Source organism: Formica exsecta, unplaced genomic scaffold, assembly GCF_003651465.1.
Source record: "Formica exsecta isolate Colony F162 unplaced genomic scaffold, ASM365146v1 scaffold122, whole genome shotgun sequence".
In the NCBI taxonomy this organism is placed as follows: domain Eukaryota; kingdom Metazoa; phylum Arthropoda; class Insecta; order Hymenoptera; family Formicidae; genus Formica; species Formica exsecta.
Window position 1 is genome coordinate 721,531 of NW_021848556.1, and position 25,404 is coordinate 746,934.

At 38.1% G+C, this 25,404-nt stretch overlaps 2 protein-coding genes across 2 annotated transcripts; one reads left to right on the plus strand and one right to left on the minus strand.

Annotated features, from left to right (window-relative positions):
• Nucleotides 1-105: 105 nt before the first annotated feature.
• On the minus strand, nt 106-9,875 carry LOC115245575 (pancreatic lipase-related protein 2-like). Its single transcript, XM_029823956.1, has 7 exons — nt 8,523-9,875; nt 7,260-7,531; nt 6,731-7,001; nt 3,911-4,147; nt 2,996-3,232; nt 2,380-2,713; nt 106-1,709 (listed from the first exon to the last, which is right to left on the minus strand). Exons 1-7 carry the CDS (start codon nt 8,680-8,682, stop codon nt 1,604-1,606), a joined length of 1,617 nt encoding a protein of 538 aa, XP_029679816.1. The 5' UTR covers nt 8,683-9,875; the 3' UTR covers nt 106-1,603.
• Nucleotides 9,876-19,952: 10,077 nt separating this feature from the next.
• Nucleotides 19,953-21,544, plus strand: LOC115245110. Its single transcript, XM_029823224.1, has 2 exons — nt 19,953-20,274; nt 20,565-21,544. The coding sequence occupies exons 1-2, from the start codon at nt 20,212-20,214 to the stop codon at nt 21,402-21,404; spliced, it is 903 nt and encodes a 300-aa protein (XP_029679084.1). The 5' UTR covers nt 19,953-20,211; the 3' UTR covers nt 21,405-21,544.
• The last annotated feature ends 3,860 nt before the right edge of the window (nt 21,545-25,404 follow it).

Sequence of the window (25,404 nt, forward strand, 5' to 3'; positions counted from 1 at the left end):
ATTTCAAGTTTCCGTCTCTCGTTCTGATAGAATATCGACACGCGCTTGTTTTGATTAATTGGATACTCAGGCCACGTGGCGAATGAAATAATTTATGGATAAATGTTATGTTAAAGAACTGTATTTTGTATATGTACATTCGCAATTAACAATAACTCTCTTAATTGAATCGCTTGCGAGTTTATCATATATATGCCGAGTAATTAATTATTTGTATATAAATATGCGTTACTTAGAAATTAAATAATTCTTATATCGAATTAAACTCTCCGCAACTTAGCTCATTGAGCTTAACTTAGAAATCCTCAGATCTTACTTCTTACATCACGGGAAAAACGCTATGCTAAATCTATCGATTATGAAATCTTTCTCTCTCTCTCTCTCTCTCTCTTTCTCTCTGAGAATAAAAGCCAAATCCAAGTCTAAAGGAATCGAAGGGGTCAAATCAGCTGATTCGTAGGACTCTTCGTGAACTCTTTATAACTATTTTGGGACACACAAAAATCGCGTTGCGCCCACCTCGCGTTTCGCAATTCGCTGCGCGGCAAAAGAAATTGCGAAATTACCAGAATGTTATAACGGCTCATTGTAACGGAACAAACAAACACTCATTATATAATATTATCGCGTCCTTCGTCGAATTCGCGAATACGATGCATTATTTCTTGCACTCGAAAGTTTAATTCCTTTCTCTTTCTTTTCTTCGCGTCGAGACATCAAAATGTTCATCGCGTCATCAAGTGTCATTAGTTACGCCATTATCGTCATTAGATTAGTCCCTCACGGCCGAACAAAGTGGTATTGATGCACTTATAAACATAAATTATGGGGTCAGCGGCAATTTATCGGTGCGACGACGACGACAGCGTCGCATGAAAGCGAATGTCGGAGCGAAGGAGGAAAAGAGAGAGAAAGAAAGAGAGAGAAAGAAAAAGAGACCCCAGGCACATAATGACAGTGAAAGGATCGTGACTTTGCCATTGGTTGCGAGGGAAACCGGCGCTATTATGCGTGATTCGCGCGCGTTCGCCTCGCTCGGCGATCGGCTGTTCACCTATGACAGTCGCAAAATGAACAACTTGGATCGAATCGGAAACGCTAGAGTTTCCGGAGATTAACTGTCATTCTGTATAAAAGTTAAAAGTCTTGTGAAAATTGTAGGCGTCGTCCAAACGACGCTGATTATTTCTACAATTCTACGTTATACAACGATCTTTCAGTCGATATTGAAACATCGTGTCAAATGAAAGGATATTTTTTTACTCTCTATAATTTTTACAAAAGCAGATAATTGACTTTAGAACTTTCAAAATTTCTTCGCGCAAATGACAGTCAACGAGTATTATTTCGCAATAACGAGCAGGGTCATCAGCCTTTGTCATCGATTTCGTCGCGAGCATCGATTTGAAACTATAGTATAATTTCGGTGATTTGAACTTTCTTATTACGCGGACAATATAAAATTCATTTTATGCTAATTTCCGCGGATAAGTATAGAGATCACTCTCATCTGTAGTGTCGAAACCTGTCGAAAAATTATACCGGTTTCAAGCAGCGAGATCTAATCTTTGATTACGAGAAAGCACGTGTGGGGATTGATTCTTTACGTGGAGATCGTGTTGTGTTCCACATTGCGGCAGTTTTCCACGGTCAGGATCTTTGGCTGGTTCGCTATCAGTGTTTTTGTATTATCCGGACACAGGGTGATTCTGAAAAACAGGAAAAGCGGAGGATGAATTTACGCAATGCGCGTAAGAGTCGATTACTTAACTATTGTATAATTATTTGTGATGTATGTGCGTCTCTTTATGTCTACGTCTCTTTAAATGTCAATGGTTCGTTTGTCTATTCATTCTGATTAGTAAGTACTTTTTCCTTTTCATTTCAAATGTCGCTGTCGAAACACTCGAATGTAATAAAGATGCACAATGCGCCGATTGCATAGAAAACGAATTATGAAGCAATAAAGTTATAAGAAATTATAAAAACACAAGGAATTATAAAAACACGAAAAATAATATTTGAAGTAAAATATAAATAGATTTAGGCTATATATTTTTTGATAATGTTAATTTATGCACAAATATTTCCTACGCATTTGTAAGGAAAAAATAAATTTTCAAATAATATTTCTTTTTTGAACAAAACACTATTTAAATGATATATTTGCAATAATTTACGCGTGAAATGTGCTTATCAGTAGCAATGAAAAATTATATGCAATTAAAATATTTATGACTTTCTAAAACTTGTCGCAAGGACATCGCGTGTATATGGATTTCGCGTGTTCAAGGATCTCGGGTAATCAGGCGCTTTCCGCTAGAAATATTACATCAGCGAAATGAAAATCGCGAGGTAAGAGATACGTAAAATTCTTACTCATGATCAGAGAGAGTTTCCAGACTTTTGATGGTCAACGAGTCGATGTAGGCCCGCGGTGTGTGAAGCAGCCTCCACGTGAGCGGGTTGAAGACCGAGGTCTGATATTCCCAGGTGATCTCGACCGAGTTTGGTTTGCCCACGATGTCTCCGGGTAATACGATCGTGTGCGTACTACCAGGCTCGTAGTATTTCGAGGCCGAGCTCAACTGCATCTTCTCGGTTTTCTTGCCATTCGAGCCAATCGCGCGCACGACAAACATCCCGACCTCCCCGCCATATAACAAACTCTCATCTGTCTTGGAGATATTTATCGTCACCTTGTAGTGGCCCTCTGCAGTCATTAGGAAATTAAATATATTATATATCTGTATTTTTCTGCGATAATATAGCTACAAAATATTTTTATACGCTTCCTCTTCTTCACATTATATATTAAATACTTTTTACAAAATTTCGAAAATGAGTAATCAATTTCGTGATATTAATTACAGCTGTTACAATCTTTGACAGTCTTAATTCATTTAGCTCGATGCGACCAAAAATATAAGCGATTCGCGCACGCATATGTGTAGTGATTTAAATTCTATAATAATATAAATGAGCCATTACTAACTGCAAAACGGCCTGTCACGTCCGGTCATGAGATATACGGCAGCGTGATAGTTTCCGGGCTGAGCGTCCAGTCCGAATCTGGGACAATATTGGTTTACGCAATCGAAACAACTGCCCTCCTGGAACTTATCCCAAGAGTTACACGGCACAGCTAAGAACGGGCATGGGCTGTTTATGCTCTCGATAAAGTATTCATAACTGCGGATATGGTTGCATCCCAGAAATCTTTTGATTCCTTAAAAAAGTGTTTTAATCTCTCATTAATTTCTCTTCACTTTCATATATATATATATATAACAATGCAAGACGATAAATCCAACGGTGGTCCAGCGGCTCGCGGCTAATTAAACCGGATCAAAGCCACTTAAAGTGCTCGTTAAAAGTCGTCCTCGTTTTCTCCCCGTCTCAAGTAGTGTGATGAGCGTTCTCCGCATTGTTAAGGTACGGCTCCCGCAATCGCACGTAAAAGAAGCCTTTATCATAGAATTTTTGCAAGAGCAGCGTATAGGAGAGAGCCTTGTTGCATCCGGTTCGATTTTTATTTGTCAAAGGTACACGAAAATGATTTATGCACCGACTAGATGCAACGATCCAGATCTTTGTGATTCTGTGGAAATTTATAGTATATTATTAAACGTATATGACGTTGGAAAAAGATGTATTAGCAACTAAAATTATATATTATGTGTGTAATATTGTAAATTAAATAATTATATAAATATTTAATTTCACGGTTTCTCTCTCTCTTTCTCTTACACACACATATGCACATTTATTGCGCTTTATTAAATAAGCGTTGATTATTTATAAATAATATATATATATATATATGTAAATAGTATGAAAAATCCTAAAAAAATACCGCGTTATCTAAGACAGATTCTCGCAAATATTTATCTCGGCGGTTAAACGAAAAGAAAAAAACTGCCGCGTTCCAAGGTGATGGAATTGAGTACACCCTCGTTACAGCCGGGCTGGTTGCGGCCACCGTTCGGATAGAAATCGATGTGCGCTACCGGTTGCGTAATGCCGAGGCCGCCGCTGATAAAAGGATTGCAATCTGTGTGAATGGATGTCACGAATGTTGCATCCGTTGGGTCCAGCCGGACCATTGTTGAGGTGTTGCTGAAGTGTGGTTCCGCCGGATCAAGACCTTGTGAGTAAAATTGCGACGAGAAACATTAGCGAACATTGTTTTTCGACGATCGTTCGATGCACGAATGTAGATGAGAATTTAAAATAAATGTGTAAAAAAAGGAAAATCAGATATCGAAAGAAAGGAACATCTAGAGCTTCTTTAACAGACAATTTTATCCTGTTTTATACTTTCTTTTTCTTTTAAGCAAATTTCACGACACATGCGAAAAGATCGACTTGTATTTTCGTGTCTTGCATCTTTTGTGTCTTCAATTAATTATCAATATATCCTCAATGAACGAAAAGCGATGTTAATGCAATAAGTCAGCAATAACAATCGTTACGTGACTGTCACGACAAGAATTCTGAATCAATGTCTCGAATAAAAATCGAAGGCTATCATAGAACTACGTCTCAGAAATGACATATAACTCTTTACAAATCTTAATAGCTATACACGTCTTGTCCGACATACAAAACATATGCACGGTTTGTCTCATGTAAGGGTTATCGGTAAACGTTCCGCCGTATAATACCGTATTATCGTATTGCGTAAAGGCGGAAGTTATTTTGCGGTTTGCTGAGAAACAATAAATTAATAATTCGCGAAAGAAAGTCGTTCATTACATTCACGCTTTCGCGTCAGTGCGTTCTTCGGATGAATATTCTCCTTAAAATTTTCGGGCATACTTTACTGAAGATACTCAGTCAGCGTATAAAAGAAATTCGTTTATACGAGACGATGACTCGACGGCGAACGATTCGATAATTTTCTCTTACTTATTTATCAGCCTGCAGCTAATAATATCCCATTATTTTCCTCGTCCTTGTTCGGAGACACGAGGCCTATTCTCCTGCTATCCTCCTCTGCCACTTCTTGGGACAACGTGTTCTCTTATTCCGGTTGTTTACCGCAATCTCGTCTCCGGACGAACGTCCAGGAACACGTCTTCCTCGTCTCCATCCTTGATGAACGTCCTGCTTCTGTATACCGAGATAGGTATCCCTCATTTCTCCCCTTTGTTAGGGGATGTTTCTCTTCGCCAAGGGGTAAGCGCCGAGGCGGAGAGAAGGCGTCGATTCGCCAGCCCTCGGCGAATTCTGCGATCTCGCTTCGCGGCCATGACGATTATAAACCCCGCCGTCGTCCTTGTTAACACACTTCGCGTTTCCTTCTGTTATCCTGGTAGTTCCCGATGGGATCGATAGCTTACGTAACGACCAAACCCGTCCACCTCCAATCGGGCGCGTTCGATTCCATCGATTGCGACGGGAGGAACGGAGGAATTTCGCGAAGCTCCTTCCCTGAACGCGCTCTTGCGTTTTGTTGTCAATTATGTAATAAGTAGGCGCGCTAGTCTAAGTCACGTGTAGGAGAGAATGGAAATAATCGTTCCAGCCGACTATTTATACTCCGAACTTACGATTCCCTTAATTTTCGCATGTTATGGCGAATCGTTAAACGAGTGCCGACGAATCTTTGTGCGATATCGCACGTTACATAAATCCATCGATGGCACGAGTCACGCAGGAAAGTACAACGAAAGTATTTTACGATCGTTGCTTTTACGATCGCTCGTTCTCTACTTGCCTGCTGCAGCGAATCGTATTGTCGTTCTTCGCTCTTTTCGAGTCTTTGCTCGTTACGTTTGCAAAAATTTCACCGATCCTTTAAATGATAAACTCGTGTAATGAAGACTCCGATAGAAAGTTGAAACGAACGTATGTTATACGTGTACGCGATGTAACCGAATAAATATTAAGGTAAACATTTTTTTTTATTCTTTCTCTACATACATCCATTTTTTGTTAATCGTGGCTATTGTTATTTTTTTTCTTATCTCCTATACGCTATAAAAATAAAATAACAAAACGAAAAATCTTTCTTTTCGACTTCAGGTTTAAAAAAATTAAAAGATAAAGTTATATATACAGAGAGAGAGAGTGCGAAAAAGAGATATCAAATTTTCCATCATTATTATCACAATTAATTTTTTTTTTTTTATCAAGATTAATAAATCATCGGGACCAACTCGTCCAACTTTTTCGAGCGAGATACTCCTGCGACAACTGCTATCCTGATCATCTGCGATTCAATCGGCTATCTTCGTAATGCTCCGAGCTGTTGCGACTGCAAGAGGGGACAAACGACCGGCTCCGACATTGATCGTCAGAAAAATGAGAGAAAGGAGAAAAAGAAAGGCATGTGTGTGTTTGTGCGCGCACGTTTGTTACGTCGCATTTCTTTTGCAAATTTACATACTTCTCTCACTCATTTCACTAAGTTTATTTTCTTCCTCATCTCACGCTTTCCTGCGTTACGCACGCATCTTCTTAAGCCTCGCATAAAGAGACTCTCGACATATTCTTCTGTCGCAATCGCTCGCGTAAAAATATTACTTATTGCGCATGTAATTTTTGAAGAGATTATTTAATCATTTCTTTAATTTCGCTTACGGATCATGTAAGGTTTTGCTTACGAATTGTTCGCGATGCATGAGTTCTCGGAGAGTTCGAAAAGAATTGACAGATGTTTAGATTTTCTCGCTCTTCTCGAGATTCGCGCCAAAAATTATGCACTATGATTATTTGATTGTACCTGTAATCCGACCAAGCTTGTAGCCATATCGATTGCTCAAGGTGTAGCCGACGTAGCCACAAGTGTGGGCGCCCAAGCTATGTCCGATGCAGTGCATCCTCGAGGACGGTACCTCACCGATCTCGATCAGCTGAGCCGCCAGACGAGCTGTCATTGCGCCCACGAGCCGCGTGTTGGCCACGGCCTGCGTGTAGGGTGGTCCTGCACCGGCGAGCCAATTTACGATCATGACATTGCAGTCCTCTCGTAGCAATAGTTCCTTCATCGTCCTCTAGTTGGTTAAGATGTTTAGGTTAATAAATATACAATCACATTAAGAAGGCGACAAATTTCTTTCCAGAGGTAACATGATTTTACAGATGAAAAGAGAATATATGATATATTTTGTTTTTGAGAATAATAAAAAGCTAATAAATAAATAAAAATTTTTATCTATTAATATCTCATTAATTCTCTTTCTAATATTTTTTATATAATGTGTTTTTTACATTTCTATAAAATTTGAATTTTCTTTCAAAATTTTGCTCACCAGAACCCAAGTCTTGTCACCGTTATCAAGGAACCCATGGATGATGAAGTAAAAGTTGTTCTTCTTGTTCAAAGGCGTCTCCCGGATCGTCTCAAAGTCATCAATCTTCAACTCGTAGATCTGATCGGCTTGTTTGCGCGTGTAGAGGGTATAACGGGGATTGATGCTGTCCGGGCGTGCCGGAAAAGTGGATACCGGTCGGTTTTCTCCGGACCAGGGTGCTCCGATATAGAAGCAACCGTATGGCTCGAAGCATCGCCACATGTACCATTCTGATTAAACAAACATCTTTTCACTCTTTATTTATGGCTATATTGAAGGATTCAATGAAATCTAAATTTAATATATTTAATTCAAAGATGAATGTTTAAATTCTCTAAATGAAATATAAAATTATCATACTTTTAAAATTAATTCAATATTATATAAAAAATACTATAAATAACAAAATATTTTTTGATGACGTTTTTAGATTAAATAATGTGCATATATTTAACCACCATGCTCGAAGTACTTTATATTTATGAAAATTTTTAAAATCTTTCTTATTTTTTATCATTTTTGTAAATTTTAATAGGTATGCATAACTTACAAAGAAGATCCTGTAAACTACAATTTAAAATTCTATTCAACGCATTTCAAAGTTTTGCGATCCATTTGCATTTCAATCAACTGCGTTGAAGAAACCGTCAAAAACAAGAAAAGAGAAATCTAGAATGTTCTACATAAATTTCGAAGAAACCGATCGAAGAATCGGCCAAAGCTTCTCGTTAGGAATTTCGCGTTACCCTATATAAAATTTCGACACAGATAATACGTCACAAATAAACATACGTATCTAACTGATTTGTTCGCCGTCCTTTACTATATCGACCAACGAGTTTCGAGCGACGAGAAAATGCTACTATGAATTACTCTCTCAGGGGTTATCAGGCACGTTCACGATATATCTCCGCGCGCAGCTCTATCAGTTCCTCGAAAACTCTGTTTTGTCTTCGTGTCCGGATCAGCAATTAATACGATGGCACGTGACAGTAAGGATAGTAAGCCTCATTTTCTTTATTAGGGTGATCCCCTTCCGACAAGGAAGAGTATGATTATTATCTTAATTTTTTGCTCACAAGCTTAATGTAATTTTTAAAAATAATACATTATTTTATTATCGCAAAAAACAACAAACATTATTCTCTTTTTATCTTTTATTGCCCATTAACGGATAATAAAAGATCAAACAAAGTTTTTAGAAGCAAAGCTGACACTTACGATCGTCCAGATCGAATTTGTTCTCTTTCTCTTCTGGCGACAAGGTTGTGGTGGTGATATTCTCGGCTATACTGACGTTTTTCACATCTGTTTTCTCGGGCAAGGTGGCCATTATGTTGGCAGTATACGCCAGCACAAACAGGGTCTCGTTGAGGAACATGTTGAAATATTCTTCGTGTTGACAAGCGTTAACACTGTATCGGTCGGTTTATAACTTGAGCGATTCCCACGGTGTATCTCGCTTTCTTGTGTATTATGATAGATATTACATGCCGAATGTTTGATATAACAATCGGCATGAAAGTAAATGAAGAATGTTTCGTCGATGAAAAATATATATTAGATTAACACAGTCTCTCTCTTAACGTCTCGACGCGTCTTCCGTGCGAGATGAAGTTAATTACAGGTGATTTAGAACACCTTCTTTTTTATTGTTTTACTGTAATTCTTTGAGGGATCACGCGGCACACATAAACACATCCGAAGATCTTGGATTCTCGGTCTTTATATCGGTTGATTGAAGACGAAAGAAACACTTTTTCCAGACGTTGTTGCGACGTCCTTGGCTCTTGACTGTGTCCAAAGATCTCGTGAGCTCTCTAAATGTCTGTCTCGTCGGCGAGACGATTCGTCACTGTCAGTTATTGTAAGTAAGTCGCGCGCGATATCAGTAATAATAATGAAAAATCAATTGACGTAAAGGCTACTCGTGATAATACTTGTGTCGGCAACGGTCTCGATATTAAGCGTCCATCTCGGAATAAACGAAAATTTATATCACGCACACATCAATTGACAGCGTTATCTCGAGTCGTTTTAATATCTCTTCAATTCTTCTAAAAAATCTTCGAGTGTGCGTGTAATTAATACATTTATTTAAACAACATTTTAACTGTTATAAATGTAGATACTTTAATTTAAATAATCTTCTAAAAGTTGAATATTTTTCTTCGTTATCGGATAATTTTCCAATCGCACCGAAAACAATTCTTGCCCGGGTCGATCTGTCGATCTCGCGAATGCGTTCTGCCAATCGAACCGACTCGATTACGAGGGAAATATCGAAATGTTCTCGTGAAAGCGATGACACGGTCACGGTCAAGCGTCCTCGATGATCCCGGGTTTACTGATCGGCTCTAATCACTCAAATTTCTGCTGACCCATGTGAATCTCACGCGTTTTCGCCCCACTCCGGGAGGAGCTCAGCTGTTCTCTTTCTCGGAGCGCTTTTATCCGGTTTTAAGATGGAAACAAGAGGTGGTCATTTCAGTCTAATAAGTCTTTCCAGAATTTTCTGTGTGTCACGTATTTACGAACCGTCGCGAAAAAATTTATTGCGAGAAATAAATTTATCTTATGTCTCTCTGTCTTTTCACACAATTAATATCTTTAAAAAATATTTGTACATTAACCGTGTGCATGCTTTATTATTTTGTGTACGCAGTTGCAGGAATACTGGGAATTATGTGATTAAAAATACGCGATATAATATTTATAATAAATACTTACAGAGAGACAATTAATATTTTAAAGCAATTTATACAGTAACTCAATATTATTTCCCAAGTTTGAATAATTCCATCAAATTCCTCAATTTTCTATCGTGCTCCGAAACATTACCGAACATTTAGAAAGCTCTTGTCGACTAGTTGGTTGGTCCTTGACTAACACAGCGGTCTGAAACGAGTCATTAAATGAAATACTGTTTTCACAGAATCCCACGGGATGTCGTCGAGAGAGTCTTCAAAAGGACCGCCCTTTTTGTGGCAGCCGCCTGTTCGTGGAAGAACGTTTCTTCCCGGACAATGCAAGACGATAAATCCAACGGTGGTCCAGCGGCTCGCGGCTAATTAAACCGGATCAAAGCCACTTAAAGTGCTCGTTAAAAGTCGTCCTCGTTTTCTCCCCGTCTCAAGTAGTGTGATGAGCGTTCTCCGCATTGTTAAGGTACGGCTCCCGCAATCGCACGTAAAAGAAGCCTTTATCATAGAATTTTTGCAAGAGCAGCGTATAGGAGAGAGCCTTGTTGCATCCGGTTCGATTTTTATTTGTCAAAGGTACACGAAAATGATTTATGCACCGACTAGATGCAACGATCCAGATCTTTGTGATTCTGTGGAAATTTATAGTATATTATTAAACGTATATGACGTTGGAAAAAGATGTATTAGCAACTAAAATTATATATTATGTGTGTAATATTGTAAATTAAATAATTATATAAATATTTAATTTCACGGTTTCTCTCTCTCTTTCTCTTACACACACATATGCACATTTATTGCGCTTTATTAAATAAGCGTTGATTATTTATAAATAATATATATATATATATATGTAAATAGTATGAAAAATCCTAAAAAAATACCGCGTTATCTAAGACAGATTCTCGCAAATATTTATCTCGGCGGTTAAACGAAAACAAGTCTCGTTGTACAAAATCCACCGGGTAACAGGATACGGAGCGACCCGACATCAAGGACAGGACACAAGAGCTCTTTTCCGGCGTAAAAAGGTATCGAACCGATCGATATACGGGTTGGGTCGAGAGCCGGTAACGCACGCCATAGAATTGGCGCGCCGCCCTATGGGGTGCCATCGACCCCGACGGAGCTGCTGCCTGCGTAAACGAAGACCCGCGTATCCCCCAAACATCCCCCTTCGCGAGTCACCCCCGTGCGGCGCTGAAAATCGGCCTCCTAGCCGATCGTGAATCCCTAATACCGCGCACCCCCGAGACGTCTCGCGTGTTACCCAGGAAACGTCTCGCGTTGCCCAGGAAACGTCTAGCGAAATCGCGCCGACGGCAACGGGACTCCTGGCCGTTTCTGCGGACTTGGTAGCCGAATCGTACGACTGTTGCATCGTGATTATCGCGAAAAGTATGAATGACAGCCGCGCGCGGACCGCGTTCGGGGAAGGGTTGCAACCCCCGAAGCGCGCGCGATACAGGATCCGCGCTCCGATTCTGCCGCGAGTCTTGCGCGACTGCATCTGGCCATGAGGCTAGCCTTATCTTACGACCAATGAATTTTCAAAGACTCACGACGCAAAGTATATTTATTTTACACATATATTTCGTGCAAAATTAGAATTATATTAAATCCACGATCATGTATAATTTTAATATCAAATTTATTATTAAGACATTATATACATGCGAGTTTGACGAACTCGTCGAATTGCAGTGAAAAATATTTCATCGATTAACTACATAAATAATATATTGCTCTAAAGAAAATGGCGAGATAATAAATAGCAAAAAAGGGAGGCGGGAGATCGAACGTAAAGGCGTTATTCATGTGCGTGGGCAGCAACGGACGGTATAACGCGAGTCTTTAATGATACGAACGACAGATCGCCGCCCCCCTTTGACCTTGAAGGAACCCTTGAAACGCTTCTGCCAACCCTTGCTACCCTGTTACATTGCCCTATCCAATCCCCATCCATTTATTCCCATCTATCATTCATGCGCCCTGCGATTCCCATCTGTCATTCATACGCCTTTGTGCAAGGTGTCCTTTGGGCTCGGTCGAACCGTAAAGTGATTAACGTCACTGGCAACGTAAAGCGACCCACATACAAAGCGCCGTTCAGTATAAATTGCTAATTATTTATCGGAGCTCGGCCGCGACTAATCACTTTATGTAACATTTATGAAGCAACGATGCTATACCCCGCATATTGTTATATAATTATGTAGCGTAATTTATCTCTCGTTTACGTATATTATGAAATATGTATAATTATTTTTCTAGTTATAATCTTTCTTAAAAGATAGTTCCTATTTCTTCAATTATTCGTATCTTTATTTTTTTTTAGATTTAAATAGTCGCTCGTTGTTTTTCCTCGACTTTATTTATTAACGTGATTACTTAATTATTAATAGTCGCGTCTGGTTAAAAGCGTCTGGTTAAGCATGTTTAATTGCGATGCTATTGAATAAATATTTATCAATATGACGTAAATTTAACATAGACATTAATTATTTTCTTTTCCTCTTTCCGCGTCAAAAATTTTTATTTAATGAAACGTGCGTCAAATGCATTTCGGTAAAGACTGTACTTTGCACTGTTGATTTGCCATCGTTCGCAGTAACGTCTATTCTGGGCAATGTACATTAGATAACGTATTGCGTTGCCGGGACGTAGGTCGATTGAGCGAGGATTTGCTTTCAAAATCATTTTAGATAAAATTGTAGTTCGCGTAAAAAAAATCGATATATAATCAATATATGTATATATAAACATTCTAATTGCTTCAATCGATATGTTATCCGAGTGAATAACATTTTGTTTCATGGAAAAATAACTTATCGTACAAACAGTAAATAATGCTGCCAACTTTGATTTTCGTTACCGTTGACTTTTTGTCCAAACAATAAGTGAGATTTTTCAAATATCAAAATATACATATATATTGGAATCCGACACGAGCGGGATAAGCGGGACACGACAAAAGTATTTCTCCAAATTTCGTAATCGATCGCGTGCATTTTGTACATTTATAAAGTTCACATTCATTTATAAATCCGACGCCTTTGTGAAATTCAATCCCATAGAGCGATAAGAGGAGAAGAGTTTATAATATTAAAGATACGGTTCATGTATAAATATTATTATAAAGAACAGAAAAAAAAGAAATTATCGACTTCAAAGATGAGATTATAAGTTCAGAAATTCGTAGATCGTATTCTGATAGATCTTCGATTTTTCGCCAGATTTTCTCTCGCTCTAGTCGCCCCCTCGTGTTCCCCTTCCCTTTGCTTCTCGAACACGCCTTTATAGGGCCGCGTACTTCGATCCGAACACCTCGTCCGTCTTCATGAAACCCTGTTCCACTCGCCGACACGTGTCCGTCTAGGGTTGCGTAACCCTTTGAACGTGCGATGGATCCGACGTGTAAAAACCGACGCGACAAATTATTAATCGCCCGCCGCTCAACTCGTCGTAGCGCGCGGACAATTAAGCATCAATTTTGCGGGACCGGACCGGAGAAAAAAAAGGATCATACAAAACGAACTTTATTTTTTCACCAGGCGAACATGAAAACGGTGTAGCGAGACAACACGATGCGACGCATGCTGGTTGTGCGTATGGTGCGTTCCGCATCGTTAAACAAAGTGAAACCACTTCCGGTCTGCGCGTTCTACGGGCACTCGCGAGTTGTAATTAAAAGCGTGTGGATTGTGAAAAAATTATGCTTTGATTCGGAATGAATCGGATTTTCTCTCAATAACAAACTTGAACTTGTAACGATTTAATTTTAAGAATATATTTCTCGCCAGATTAAAATCTCGGAAACTCCAGATATAAATAATAATAAACTTTTATGTTGCAGTCGGTTTTAAGAATCAGTTGTAATGGTAACATTTTAATCTAATGTCAAACACAAACGTCAAAAAAAAAAAAAAACAAAGAGATGTGGAAACTTTGCGATTATTGCGTGCGATCAAGTTTTCCGCGAATGCATTTTAATTTCAATCGCGGTTAATAATAGAATTAATATACGAAGGCAAATATTCGAATAGAGATACAATGTGCGAGGAATAATCTTGATGTTATAAATGTATGTGGAAGAGAAATGGAAAATTCTGATGAAAAATTGGTGATTAATGTAATTAATATCGATTATTTCTCAATATCAACATCACGGGAATCGTGAAATGTAAATTAGATAAAACTTTTCCACCAACAATTTCAGCAATATGCTTTTACAAACGTGTTTTTACAAATGCCGGTTTGTATAATCGAATCAGAGATAAAATTACTTTCTTGCAAAATAACATTATAAAATATAATCTTTATATCGCTTTAAAAAATAATATATATATATAATATTTAATAATTCATAATGTACACATATATTAATGCAATAAGACGTGAATTTTTAGCGAGAGCTCCATCTAAATGAATATTACACTTAGAAAAGAGTCGCTTGTTGTTTCCATTCCGTTTCTAGAAAGACGATAATGCCAGACGACACGATTGTTCAAGAATGCGATTAGGTTCTCGACGCCATGTCTCTCTCCGTTGTGCCATCGCCCTTCCGATAGGGATTATGGTATAACAGGGCCGAGAAGAGTCCCCAAAATACTTACATGCGTGTTCTAAGACCCTGTGAACACGGCCCTTCGCGTGACGGCCCTAAAGGGGTCAACGCGCGACTCGATTGTGATTCCACGGCGCGTCCGGAACGCGCCTTCGTCGACAACGACGTGTCGCCGTCGAAGGGAAGTCGTCTGATGACATCGATTAGGGGAGCATATCCCCGAGAATGCTCTCTAGACAGGCTGCACCATGGAAATCCAATTTAGAGAGATGATATATAATTCCTCTTTTTTTCATACATACATGTATGTAAGTAAAATATCGATTGTGAGAGAAGCAAAGCTAAATACAGTACGCTGCTTTCCTCTCTCTCTTTCTTTTGTTTTTTCCTTTAATTATCAAAGATTATTAATAAGGTTATATGTGTGTATATCGCTGAATGTATTATACAAAGAATTATACACGCGAGATATCAATTTTCGATTCTAAATTAAAATTAAAAAATTGTAGAACAAAAGGATCCCTCGTAATCTACGAGATGTTATTTCCGCATCCGAAGAAAAAGTAGAATGTTTGATGGATTAAAAGAATTAATTTTACTAAAATGGAGCTTGTTGATTTTACGCTACCACTATTTTATAACGGGTTCTCTAAAATTTTAGTATCGCGCAAGTTTATAAATACCCGTGTATTGTGAAAAATAGCGGTTTTTATGGTTTCCCATTCTCGATTTTTCCCTTTCCTTCTTGTATTAATAATTTACTGCAATAAAATACAGTTGAAGATGTTATGATAAATTATCTTCCATTGGCGAGTCGTGTATGATATGCTCGCACGAAACGGCTATCGGGAGATCGATCTCAAAAATTTGTCGACCGGTTCATGGTATCCTGTTAAACTTCAACGCTGATTTGACTTTCACTTTTCGAAGCCCTTGGCGAAACCGCTTGGATAGCTATCCTTCGTCGCTGAGAGTCGAGCGCGATTTTATATGTATATCGAATGTATCTCTTCTTTATCTATAACACAACCGCATATCGCTACGTTGCCGATTACGTTCTTTTTTCAAAACAAATTCCATATATCAATAGTCATCGCGCTGCTTATTATTGCTCGATATGTATACGCGATCTTTATAAGCATTGCAATTTTCTCGAGGCCTTGCGGCGCGTCGTAAAATATTATATTAACGATCGCGAGATATGTATATATTATTCATACACATATGTATACATATATTATTTTTGTATCAATGCACATTTCAAGTTCCCGCTGACGAATCATCGTAAGCCGAGACTTTTGCACTCGCGCACTCGCTCGGTGCGTGCATATGTCGCGCTGCATCGGCGGTTTTCTCTCGCAATGGTATATTACATTAACGTTGTTCTACAAAGTTTGTAAATACGCCATATACGGAAGGACTGTTACGGGAGGGCGGATCCCTTTCTCAGAACTGCCGAAGGGCTTCCGCACGTGTTTCGACCAGTCCTTTCTTCATGGTTCCCTAGTAAAAGTGCGTAGGCGTATGCCCTTTAGGGATTAAGAGTCGTGAATTCTCCCATAAAAGGGCTCGAGCTCGGCACTGCAAGAGGGTGTCCCGCGGAATTTCACAGCCACGCGGGGTTGCCCCTCGCGACTCATGGATTCCTGTTGCGTTAGTTTATCTTTAAATCAGCGTTAAGCGGTTCGCCCGTAATCCCTTGTTCTCTTGTTTACCATCTCGTTGCCGAAAGGTTTGTCGTCTGCGTCGTCGTTTGTGAGAATGAAAGCAACTGTCCTCGTGCCGGAAGCGTGCACGACTGCGCATGAATACTAATTGGCACCGAGGAAGATGGAATTAGGCAATCATCTTGGCGTGGAGGATACCGCGCGCTGGAGGAACGATTAGGGCGATTGCGGGCCCTAAAGCGGAGCCGTAGGGCGAGAACCTAAGCATTTTCTTAGGAATTGTAAAATGTCCGGTGGGTAAAATTCCAGCGAATCGCCGGAAAGAGATGAAAGTAGAACTTGCGACTCAAATAGATTTGATTCTCGTCTTCGAGATTAATCGGGATGAAAAATGATATACGGCTCGATCGATCTTGATTGCGATTGATTCTACGACACGAATGAGTTCGCGCAATTTTAAACTGTCATCGAAACCTTTGTGTTTTTTATCAACTTCCGGATGACTCGATCAGGAAATCATGGCATGATCGCGGTTCGCGGCTAGCATGAAAAGTGGAATAGGGTGTGCGATTCGCCATGGTGTACGCTTGTTTCGTATCGATTTACGGAAAAATTCAATTTTGCGCTCGATACCTTTTGCCTCGCGATTGTTTCTGTTTGCGAATCTAATTATCTTTTTATTAAACGGGAAGCAAATCTACTGCGGTTCTCGATAAAGTTCCTTCAATTGCTTTACAAAGCTTACAAATGTATTAACACGCACGTGATTAGCATGAAATTGTTTTTATTACTGGCAGGTTAATATAAATTTGTCTACAAGAAGAGAGAAGTATTTGAATCGCACGAACTTTGCAAACTGCTCATTCTTATTCCTGTTAAACAATTATTACTATGTCGATTTCTAATGTGCATCTCTTTGAGTACGAACGAATCCGGCGACTACCGAAAACTCGTCGGCAGTGCGTCGCAAAGTGCGTTTTTTTTCTCGAGCACGGAAGAACGCGGAATCAGGAAACCATGGAAGCTCCAAGATCCATCGTGAAAAATTCCCTTGCCGAGCTCATCGAATCGTCGCGTCGCGACGCGATGCGATTGGACCCTATCATAAATAAAATTGCGTTTGTCTCGTGGCAAGGATGTCAACTGTACCAGGAAATCATGATCCGATCGCCCCATATTTCCGATCAAAACCGGTCAGCCTGTGTCAGCTCGATCGGAAGTCTTCGTTCACCTTGATCGGATCTTTCTCTCACCTCCTTGATCCTCTCTTTGACAATGAATTCATTAGTGCTCGGACTTTACATCAGAAAGCTGATAAACATCAGTACTCACATCCTGCAAAATATATATTAATGAAAAAACGGGATTTATATACTGTGATCAATTTTATTTGCGAACCTGTTTTTCCTCTTTTGATATTCCCATGATTTAATTAAACTTGAATTGTGCTACTATGCCGTTCTGTTTCTGTTATGCGATTTCACCATAAATTCACATAGTTGAGATTTTCCGTAGATAAAAATGCTATTGCGTTATCTCGATTACGTATGTGTCTCGCTCATCGGATCCTCCATCATGCGCAGGGCGTACAACCGGGCAGCGTCGGTCGGTCGATGGCCTCGTAAATTATCCAGGTTTGTCGCCGCGGACAGAAACGAATAGACATCGGGGATATTAGGATATTATGACGGCGAGACACAACAGTGACCCGTAGCCGCGATTGGCTTTCTGATCTCCTGGGGATCGGGGACGTCTCTCGGCGCTGATACCACACGACGGAGCGCGTATCGGCGTGCCGTGCGTCAGACAACACGCATAACGCGCTGTCGCTGACAAGAATACATACATTTCAAAAGTACAGACTACAAACTTTTTTCCCTCTTCTTTCTCTTCTTTTCTCTTTCCTTCTCGTCTTTTCTTTCTCTCTTCACCCGAAAGGAATTATTTTTAAGTATAATAACGCTCGTTTTATTTAAATGAAATATTATTTAAACATTTATTTTCTGCTGGAATAATAGATGTACGAATATAGAAAAAAAATATTTATCTGAAACGCAATAATTGAAATTACTAATTAAAATAATAATTTTAAAAGAATTATTATATTTTTCTTTTATCTCTGAAATAATAACTAAAAATTTTAAATAATGACCATTTTAAATTATTTCGTTTTTAAGAGCATTGTGTATATATTATTTTATGCGTTCGACGTTTTTATTTTTATAATAATGATACACGCACAACCAGCATACCAATATTAATGTGGTGGTGTTGATCGCCAATGACGATGTCTGCCGTTGGGAATCCCTCCGAAGGCTTAACGACATATCCGCCGCTTTAGCGCAACGAATTCAATTTGTCCCGGATAAAGAAAGATAAATCGCGCAGATGTCAACGGTATTAGGGCGACATGATCGTGCGAAGGAAGCTTCGGGGGCCAGTTGGTCTTCGCGGCAGAAACAGAAACCGACAATTGAAGATTTCCCGTTCGATAACGAGACCCCTACTAGCTCAGGAAATTACCTGCATCGCAGAATGGCTTGAATGAAAGGGTAAAAGTCACTTACAAAATTTCAAAGACATCAAACTTGTATAATTTCTAAAATAATTCTGATTGATCATATACTGTATGCGTTTTGAAAAGCGCGCTACAACTTGTATTATATATTATTATTATATATAAAATGTACACTTTACTGTAAAAAAAGGTACGCATTCCTCTTTATTGTTTAACACAGATAGTTTTCATGAAAAACAATTTTGCTCATAATAGAATTCAGAAAATGTATCATTTTATTTGATACAAGTAAACACATTAAAAAATAAAAATATTTAAATTTAAAATTAAAAATATTAAAAATTAAAATCTAAGTACAAAGAAGCAGTAAAAAATTTTTTAACCATAGAAATTGGAAGAACGCCTATTGCAGATAAGTATGGATTATTATACAAGAAATTAATAAAAGAGGCAAATATTATAACTTTTAAGGATACGCATCCCGAGCATCGACGAGCGCATCACAATCGTCGTTATCGTTAGATAAAAAAGAAATTTCGAAACCAAATCCTTGGGATTTAATTGATCCGCAAGCAAAGTATGATTCAACGCAACTTTTCGATGTAAATATCATTTTATGTTAATTATATTATTTTATAATTATTATTTAAAAGACTTTTTCGAATAAAAAGAAATTCAAATACATTGTGAGATTCTATGTAATGTTAAGATTATTCCATATATTGTTTTGAAAAACTTTGTTTCAAGAAAATATATATCTTCGAACGATGAATACAATCGGACAAAACATTTGAAACATTGTGGTGAAATCTTACGATTTTTATCTTACAATGTACCCCTTTTATCCATCATATCACCATAGCCAAGCTTTAATTATTTTTGGTTTATTTCGTCAAACTCATAAAAAGTCCAGAGATACCAGAGAAAATATTAAAAATTTTCTACATTTGAGTGAAAAAGCCGAATTAGCAATGGTAGAATTTTTAAATAACAAAGAAATGAAAAAATTATTGTACAAAAATATAATTTTTCTTCTGGACACATCTCTTGGATCATCCAGTGCATAAATAACATAATAGAAAATAAAAAAGAATATTTAGAATTAAAATGAAAATGCAATAAAAAATTTTTTAACTACAAAAGAAAAAAGAGAAGTTGTCGCAAAAGTATATAGATTAGAAAATAACGAATTAATTTAAGAAATAGAAACATTTATAACTTCTAATTATAAATTCGATGCAGTAGTACTACCAAACAAAATTTCCTCATTCGCTGACGAATCTTTGTTATTAGAAAAATTACGCAATTGAAAAAAAATCTCGATCAATGTATTTTCCCCCCCTATATATATATACATATATATACATATATATTATATATAAAGTACTTAAGCTTGGCCGTACGATAACATTGCTTTTCAGTAAGCTTATATTTACAATAGAATCAAAACAACATGCGTTTCGCACAGTTGTTTGTTATTCTTATCCAGATACACTTGTGTTCTCGTATCTATTTGGTAAATATCTTTTTGCGCTAATTATATAATTTTTGGAAGAATTTTCTTCAGATTTAAATATGCTGCGAAATATATAGTTTTAATGTTTGGTATATTTGCGAAACATTTTATTTTAAGAAAGAATATATCTTTGAGTATCGATAGATACAGTCATAAAAAAAATAATTGGAATGTCACAAAGTGAAAATCGCGAAAACAAATTTACCGATTTTTATCATATATAATGATTTTTTTTATTTATTATATCATATAGCGTGCTTTAATTTTTGCTTTTTTGCTTTTTTTCGTAGGTTATTATAATGTCTCATATCCAAAGAATTAAAAATCAATTAGAATTAAGAAATAAACGCGAGGCAGCAGTAAAAGCTGTTTTAAGTGGAAAGAAGGATGTGAAAGCCGCTGCAATAAGCTATGGAGTTAATCAAAAAATCTTGAATCGTAAACTAAACCTTTTAAAAGGACTGGACAAATATTATGAATTGAAATCTAAATTCGAATCAGCAGTGAAGGAATATTTAACTGGAGGAGTTACTATAAAAGCCGCTGCAAATCACTATGGAATTAGTCAAATAATTCTGACGAAAGAAATTGAACTTTTTATAAAAGAGAACGACATACGGAGGGCATCGTACAAATACAGCAGATCTGTTGAACGTACAGCAATTTTTACAATTAGAGAGGAAATTCTGTTAATAAAGGATTTATTTTTCTGGAAAAAGATGTTTCAACCATATTGCTTTTGTCAACTATGCGCGATGGAACGACTGTTGATTTTAGCAAATCAGTACGCTCGAAACAGAGGGAAAGTATATCTAGAAGAAAGGAATGAAACTAAACTGGTAGAATGGCTTACCAAATTCGAAATGAGATTAAGCAATTTCATCTCAAGAAACTTTATATCTAATTGTATAAAAGTACCAACTAAAACTCAAACGTTGGCAAATAAATCAAAATCTTCACTGTTGCTTGTTTCCAAATCGGTACACGATAACGATCTACAGAAAAAAAATTTTGACCAATCGCGAATTCGCAATGTTAAAGATAAATCTACACAAACGGATCAGGAGATTACATCCATCGTTGCTGAAAATGATCAGCCTATGGACCTAAGGATCAAACAAAAACGTTAAGAGAGAGAAATTGAAATGTTATCTCCAAAAGCTACAAGTTTTTGTTTAAGTTCTACGATGCTTTTCATAAACAATTTTAATGGTGAAAAAAAAAACGTTTAAAGAAATTTAAAAGAAGAAATACAGATTTAGAATAATTCTGTTAATATTCTTGACAAAAAAAAAAAAAAAAAAAAATTTGCTTAGTGTGGATTATTATTAATAATTATTATTGATAAATGCACATATTAAATTTGAACAAATATAGATGTGACTCTATATAAAATCAGAAACTATTTTATTATTAATTATACTAAATACTGTTTTACAGAGACAGTTTCTCGCATTTGCCAATGTTTTTAGATGAGTGTTTAAGTATTGATAAAGGGAAAACGCTATAATTGAAATTATACATATAACAGAGAGAGATTTTTTCAGTAATAATAGCTACTGTTTAAATGTAAATTATATATTTTGCTTTCCCTATTTCCGTCCGTTGTAAAAAAACGATCCCCGCGTATGAATATATATATATACATATATAAAAATCATATTTTTATCATATTGATTATATTTTTGAAATCGGAATGTCAATAGTGCGTAATTATAATATAGTATGTAATTATAATATTTATAAGATTTTTATATTTTATCGATTTAATTACTGTAGGATCTATATGTATAATAGCACTGTATTATATTCTGTTTTTCTAAGATAAAACATATAGCGATAAAGATATTATAGTTGTAAAAAGAGAATCGTTCTTTTACATAAATATATATTTTAATACATCTCTTCTAAAAAAAAGTTTGTGAAAATTTTGTCACCTATGTTTTAGATTTCCACACCTTTTTTAAAAATCTATCTACGTAAAGCACATTATATATAAACTTATAAAAATTTAAAAAAAAATTAGTAAATTGTTGTAAACTGTTGTATACTTGTCGTGTAAAATAATAATTATTCTTTATTAGAATATTTTTGCACATTGCATTTTTTCGCGAATCTCGTATCTTATTTAGATATTTCTTTACTTGTTTTATAACAACAATAACAAATTAAATATTCTATTGCTTTTTCATCCGAAAATATTAACCGGTCATCTTTCGATTCTCGTATTAAATTATTCGCGCGTCATACAGAAAACGTTATTTATTTTAAAAATGCATCTAAAATCTTATCGTAATACGATGAAACGATGCGCTTTGACGGACTGCTCATTTTAATTATTCAATCGCCATTTTATGAGGATGATTTACCAAGGGACCATGATTCACTCTTGTCGGATGTCTTCTCGAGCAAGATCCCGATTCGGGTTGGTTCTCGAGCAAGATCCGAATTTGAAAGGTCGCGTCAATCACAGATTCCCCTCGTCCGAGCCAGTCCAAATCGATCGTCGTCAATCAACGGCCAGGTGGATACCGTTAGGTATCAGGGCGTCATGAGCGAGGAGTAATTTGCAGAAAGCGGGTGCAAGGAGTGAATGATCGCGGTGGAGTTAGCATTTGAAAGGAGCATAAAGAGAGGATCCGAGTATATGAAGGTGATTTTTTTCCGCTGTGTCCACCGGTTATTTTTGCACGTCTATGTCTGTGTATGTGTCTATATTTATCTCTTATTATAACGTATGCCGTCCGAAAGGAAGAGGAAGAAGCAGAGGGATCAATAGTAAGTCCACGGCATTTTTTCTCGACAGGATATTTCTCATTGTGCGAGCGAAGTGCGAGTTTCGGGAGAACGAGCGGTTTCCGGTATCCATAGTGTCACAATCTTCCCTTCCTCACTCTCTCTCTCTCTCTCTCTTTCTTTCTTTCTTTCTCTCTTTGCGTCCGTCGAGACGGCGAAAACGACCGCAAACGAGCGTCTTGGCACGCGCCAAGAAAGCCGAGGACAATAGGACAATTTCTCCGTGTCACAGGGTAATATGAGTCCGGAGAAATCGTCGGATCGATCGATCGGGGAACGCCACCCCGAACTGACTGTCGCGTTCACGACCCAGGAATCCGACCGCGACCTGGGTCAATCAATCGAGAACAAAAGAATCTCGGTGCGCCGTAACAGGACAACATGTCCGCCTCCGGTCGCTGGTCGCGATCGATCTCGACGTCGTGGTCGACGTGGGGATATCGATGGGCGTTGGCGTTGGGTCACCCTCCGGTGACGTCACGCACGCGATGATTCAGGCGTGCATCAGCGCGATGGCTTTATTCATTACTACGAGTGCGAGCGAAGTGCGAGTTTCGGGAGAACGAGCGGTTTCCGGTATCCATAGTGTCGCAATCTTCCCTTCCTCACTCTCTCTCTCTCTCTCTTTCTTTCTTTCTTTCTCTCTTTGCGTCCGTCGAGACGGCGAAAACGACCGCAAACGAGCGTCTTGGCACGCGCCAAGAAAGCCGAGGACAATGGAGCGACTTCTCCGTGTCACAGGGTAATATGAGTCCGGAGAAATCGTCGGATCGATCGATCGGGGAACGCCACCCCGAACTGACTGTCGCGTTCACGACCCAGGAATCCGACCGCGACCTGGGTCAATCAATCGAGAACAAAAGAATCTCGGTGCGCCGTAACAGGACAACATGTCCGCCTCCGGTCGCTGGTCGCGATCGATCTCGACGTCGTGGTCGACGTGGGGATATCGATGGGCGTTGGCGTTGGGTCACCCTCCGGTGACGTCACGCACGCGATGATTCAGGCGTGCATCAGCGCGATGGCTTTATTCATTACTACGAAATGTTTCATCGACCCTGCCAGATCCTAGTCATATCATCGTGTTTATCTTACGATACGACAAGGCTCGATGTACTAAATTGATAAAAAATGGCTTGTACATCATAACTTTATCAGCGGTTTTCTGTTTGTTCAAATAGTAGCGTCCAAAGGGTTAAAAATGATTGAAACGTCGATATTTTAACATTTAACTTGATGATTTTCTAAAGGGATTAAGTGTAAAGCGTGGCGCGACTTTCCGAGTGGTGAAGCTAATTGAGACCTGTCAAGTTGCTTCCCCGCGGGTTGCGGTCGTTTCGCTTGAGTAATTCCGCATAAAAGGAATGCGGTGACAACGATCAGGATGTCATAATGTCCGAGTATCTGGAGGCGCCCAAGCTCCGCCATCTTTCCTACCATCGGGGGAACACTACCCTCGATAGGGCGCTATCGACCGACCGTGGTCTGTTCCGCGCAGAGTATACGTACGTACAAAGACGTTCATTCGTACTCTCCGCGATCGATTCATATTAGCTGACGCGCCCGGCTGGGTTTAACTCCGCGCGAAATGTCCCGCGCGGAAATCGCACTCGATGAACGCGGAGAAACGACGAAAGGGTTGTGGGCGGTAACGGAACATTCGTAGAAACTCTATCCGGCGATCAGGAGGCCGAGGAGGCGATTCGGCATTTGCTCCCCCTTTACGAATGCCGGCCGCCGCTTCTAATTGCGGTGGCTCCTCGACCTCGACGACTCGCACCCGAGGCACACACCATCGTTCGAAATTTACAACTTGTTCGCGTATAAAGATATACGTTCGCGAGAGACGATATACGTATGTATGCGTTGAGAAAATTAATAATCGATAAATATTTAATAAATCGTTTAAGCAAGAACAATGATAGGCACGTTTCAAACGTAGACTATTGAAAATCATCATCTGAAAAAAGAAAAAGAAATTTGCTATTTTTAAATAAAATATTATTTAAAAATTTATTTTTCTTTAGTATGTATTCTTAAAAAACACGTAAGAGGAAGATAAATAGAATGAGTTGTGAAAATATTCAAATATTTTATCATTTAAATCAAATAATTTGCGACAACAATTATATGTTTATTATTATATATGTGTGAAACTTCTGTCAAATATTGTCATTTTCTACTAAAAAATAAATTATTGGCAATTTTTCAAAATCTATTACATAAAATTAATGATAATTTCAAATAGTTAGAAAATCTGTCATTTTATGAAAAGAGAAAACCGACATACAAGTACATGGAATAAATTCCAATTGTACAATTTATTCCAACATC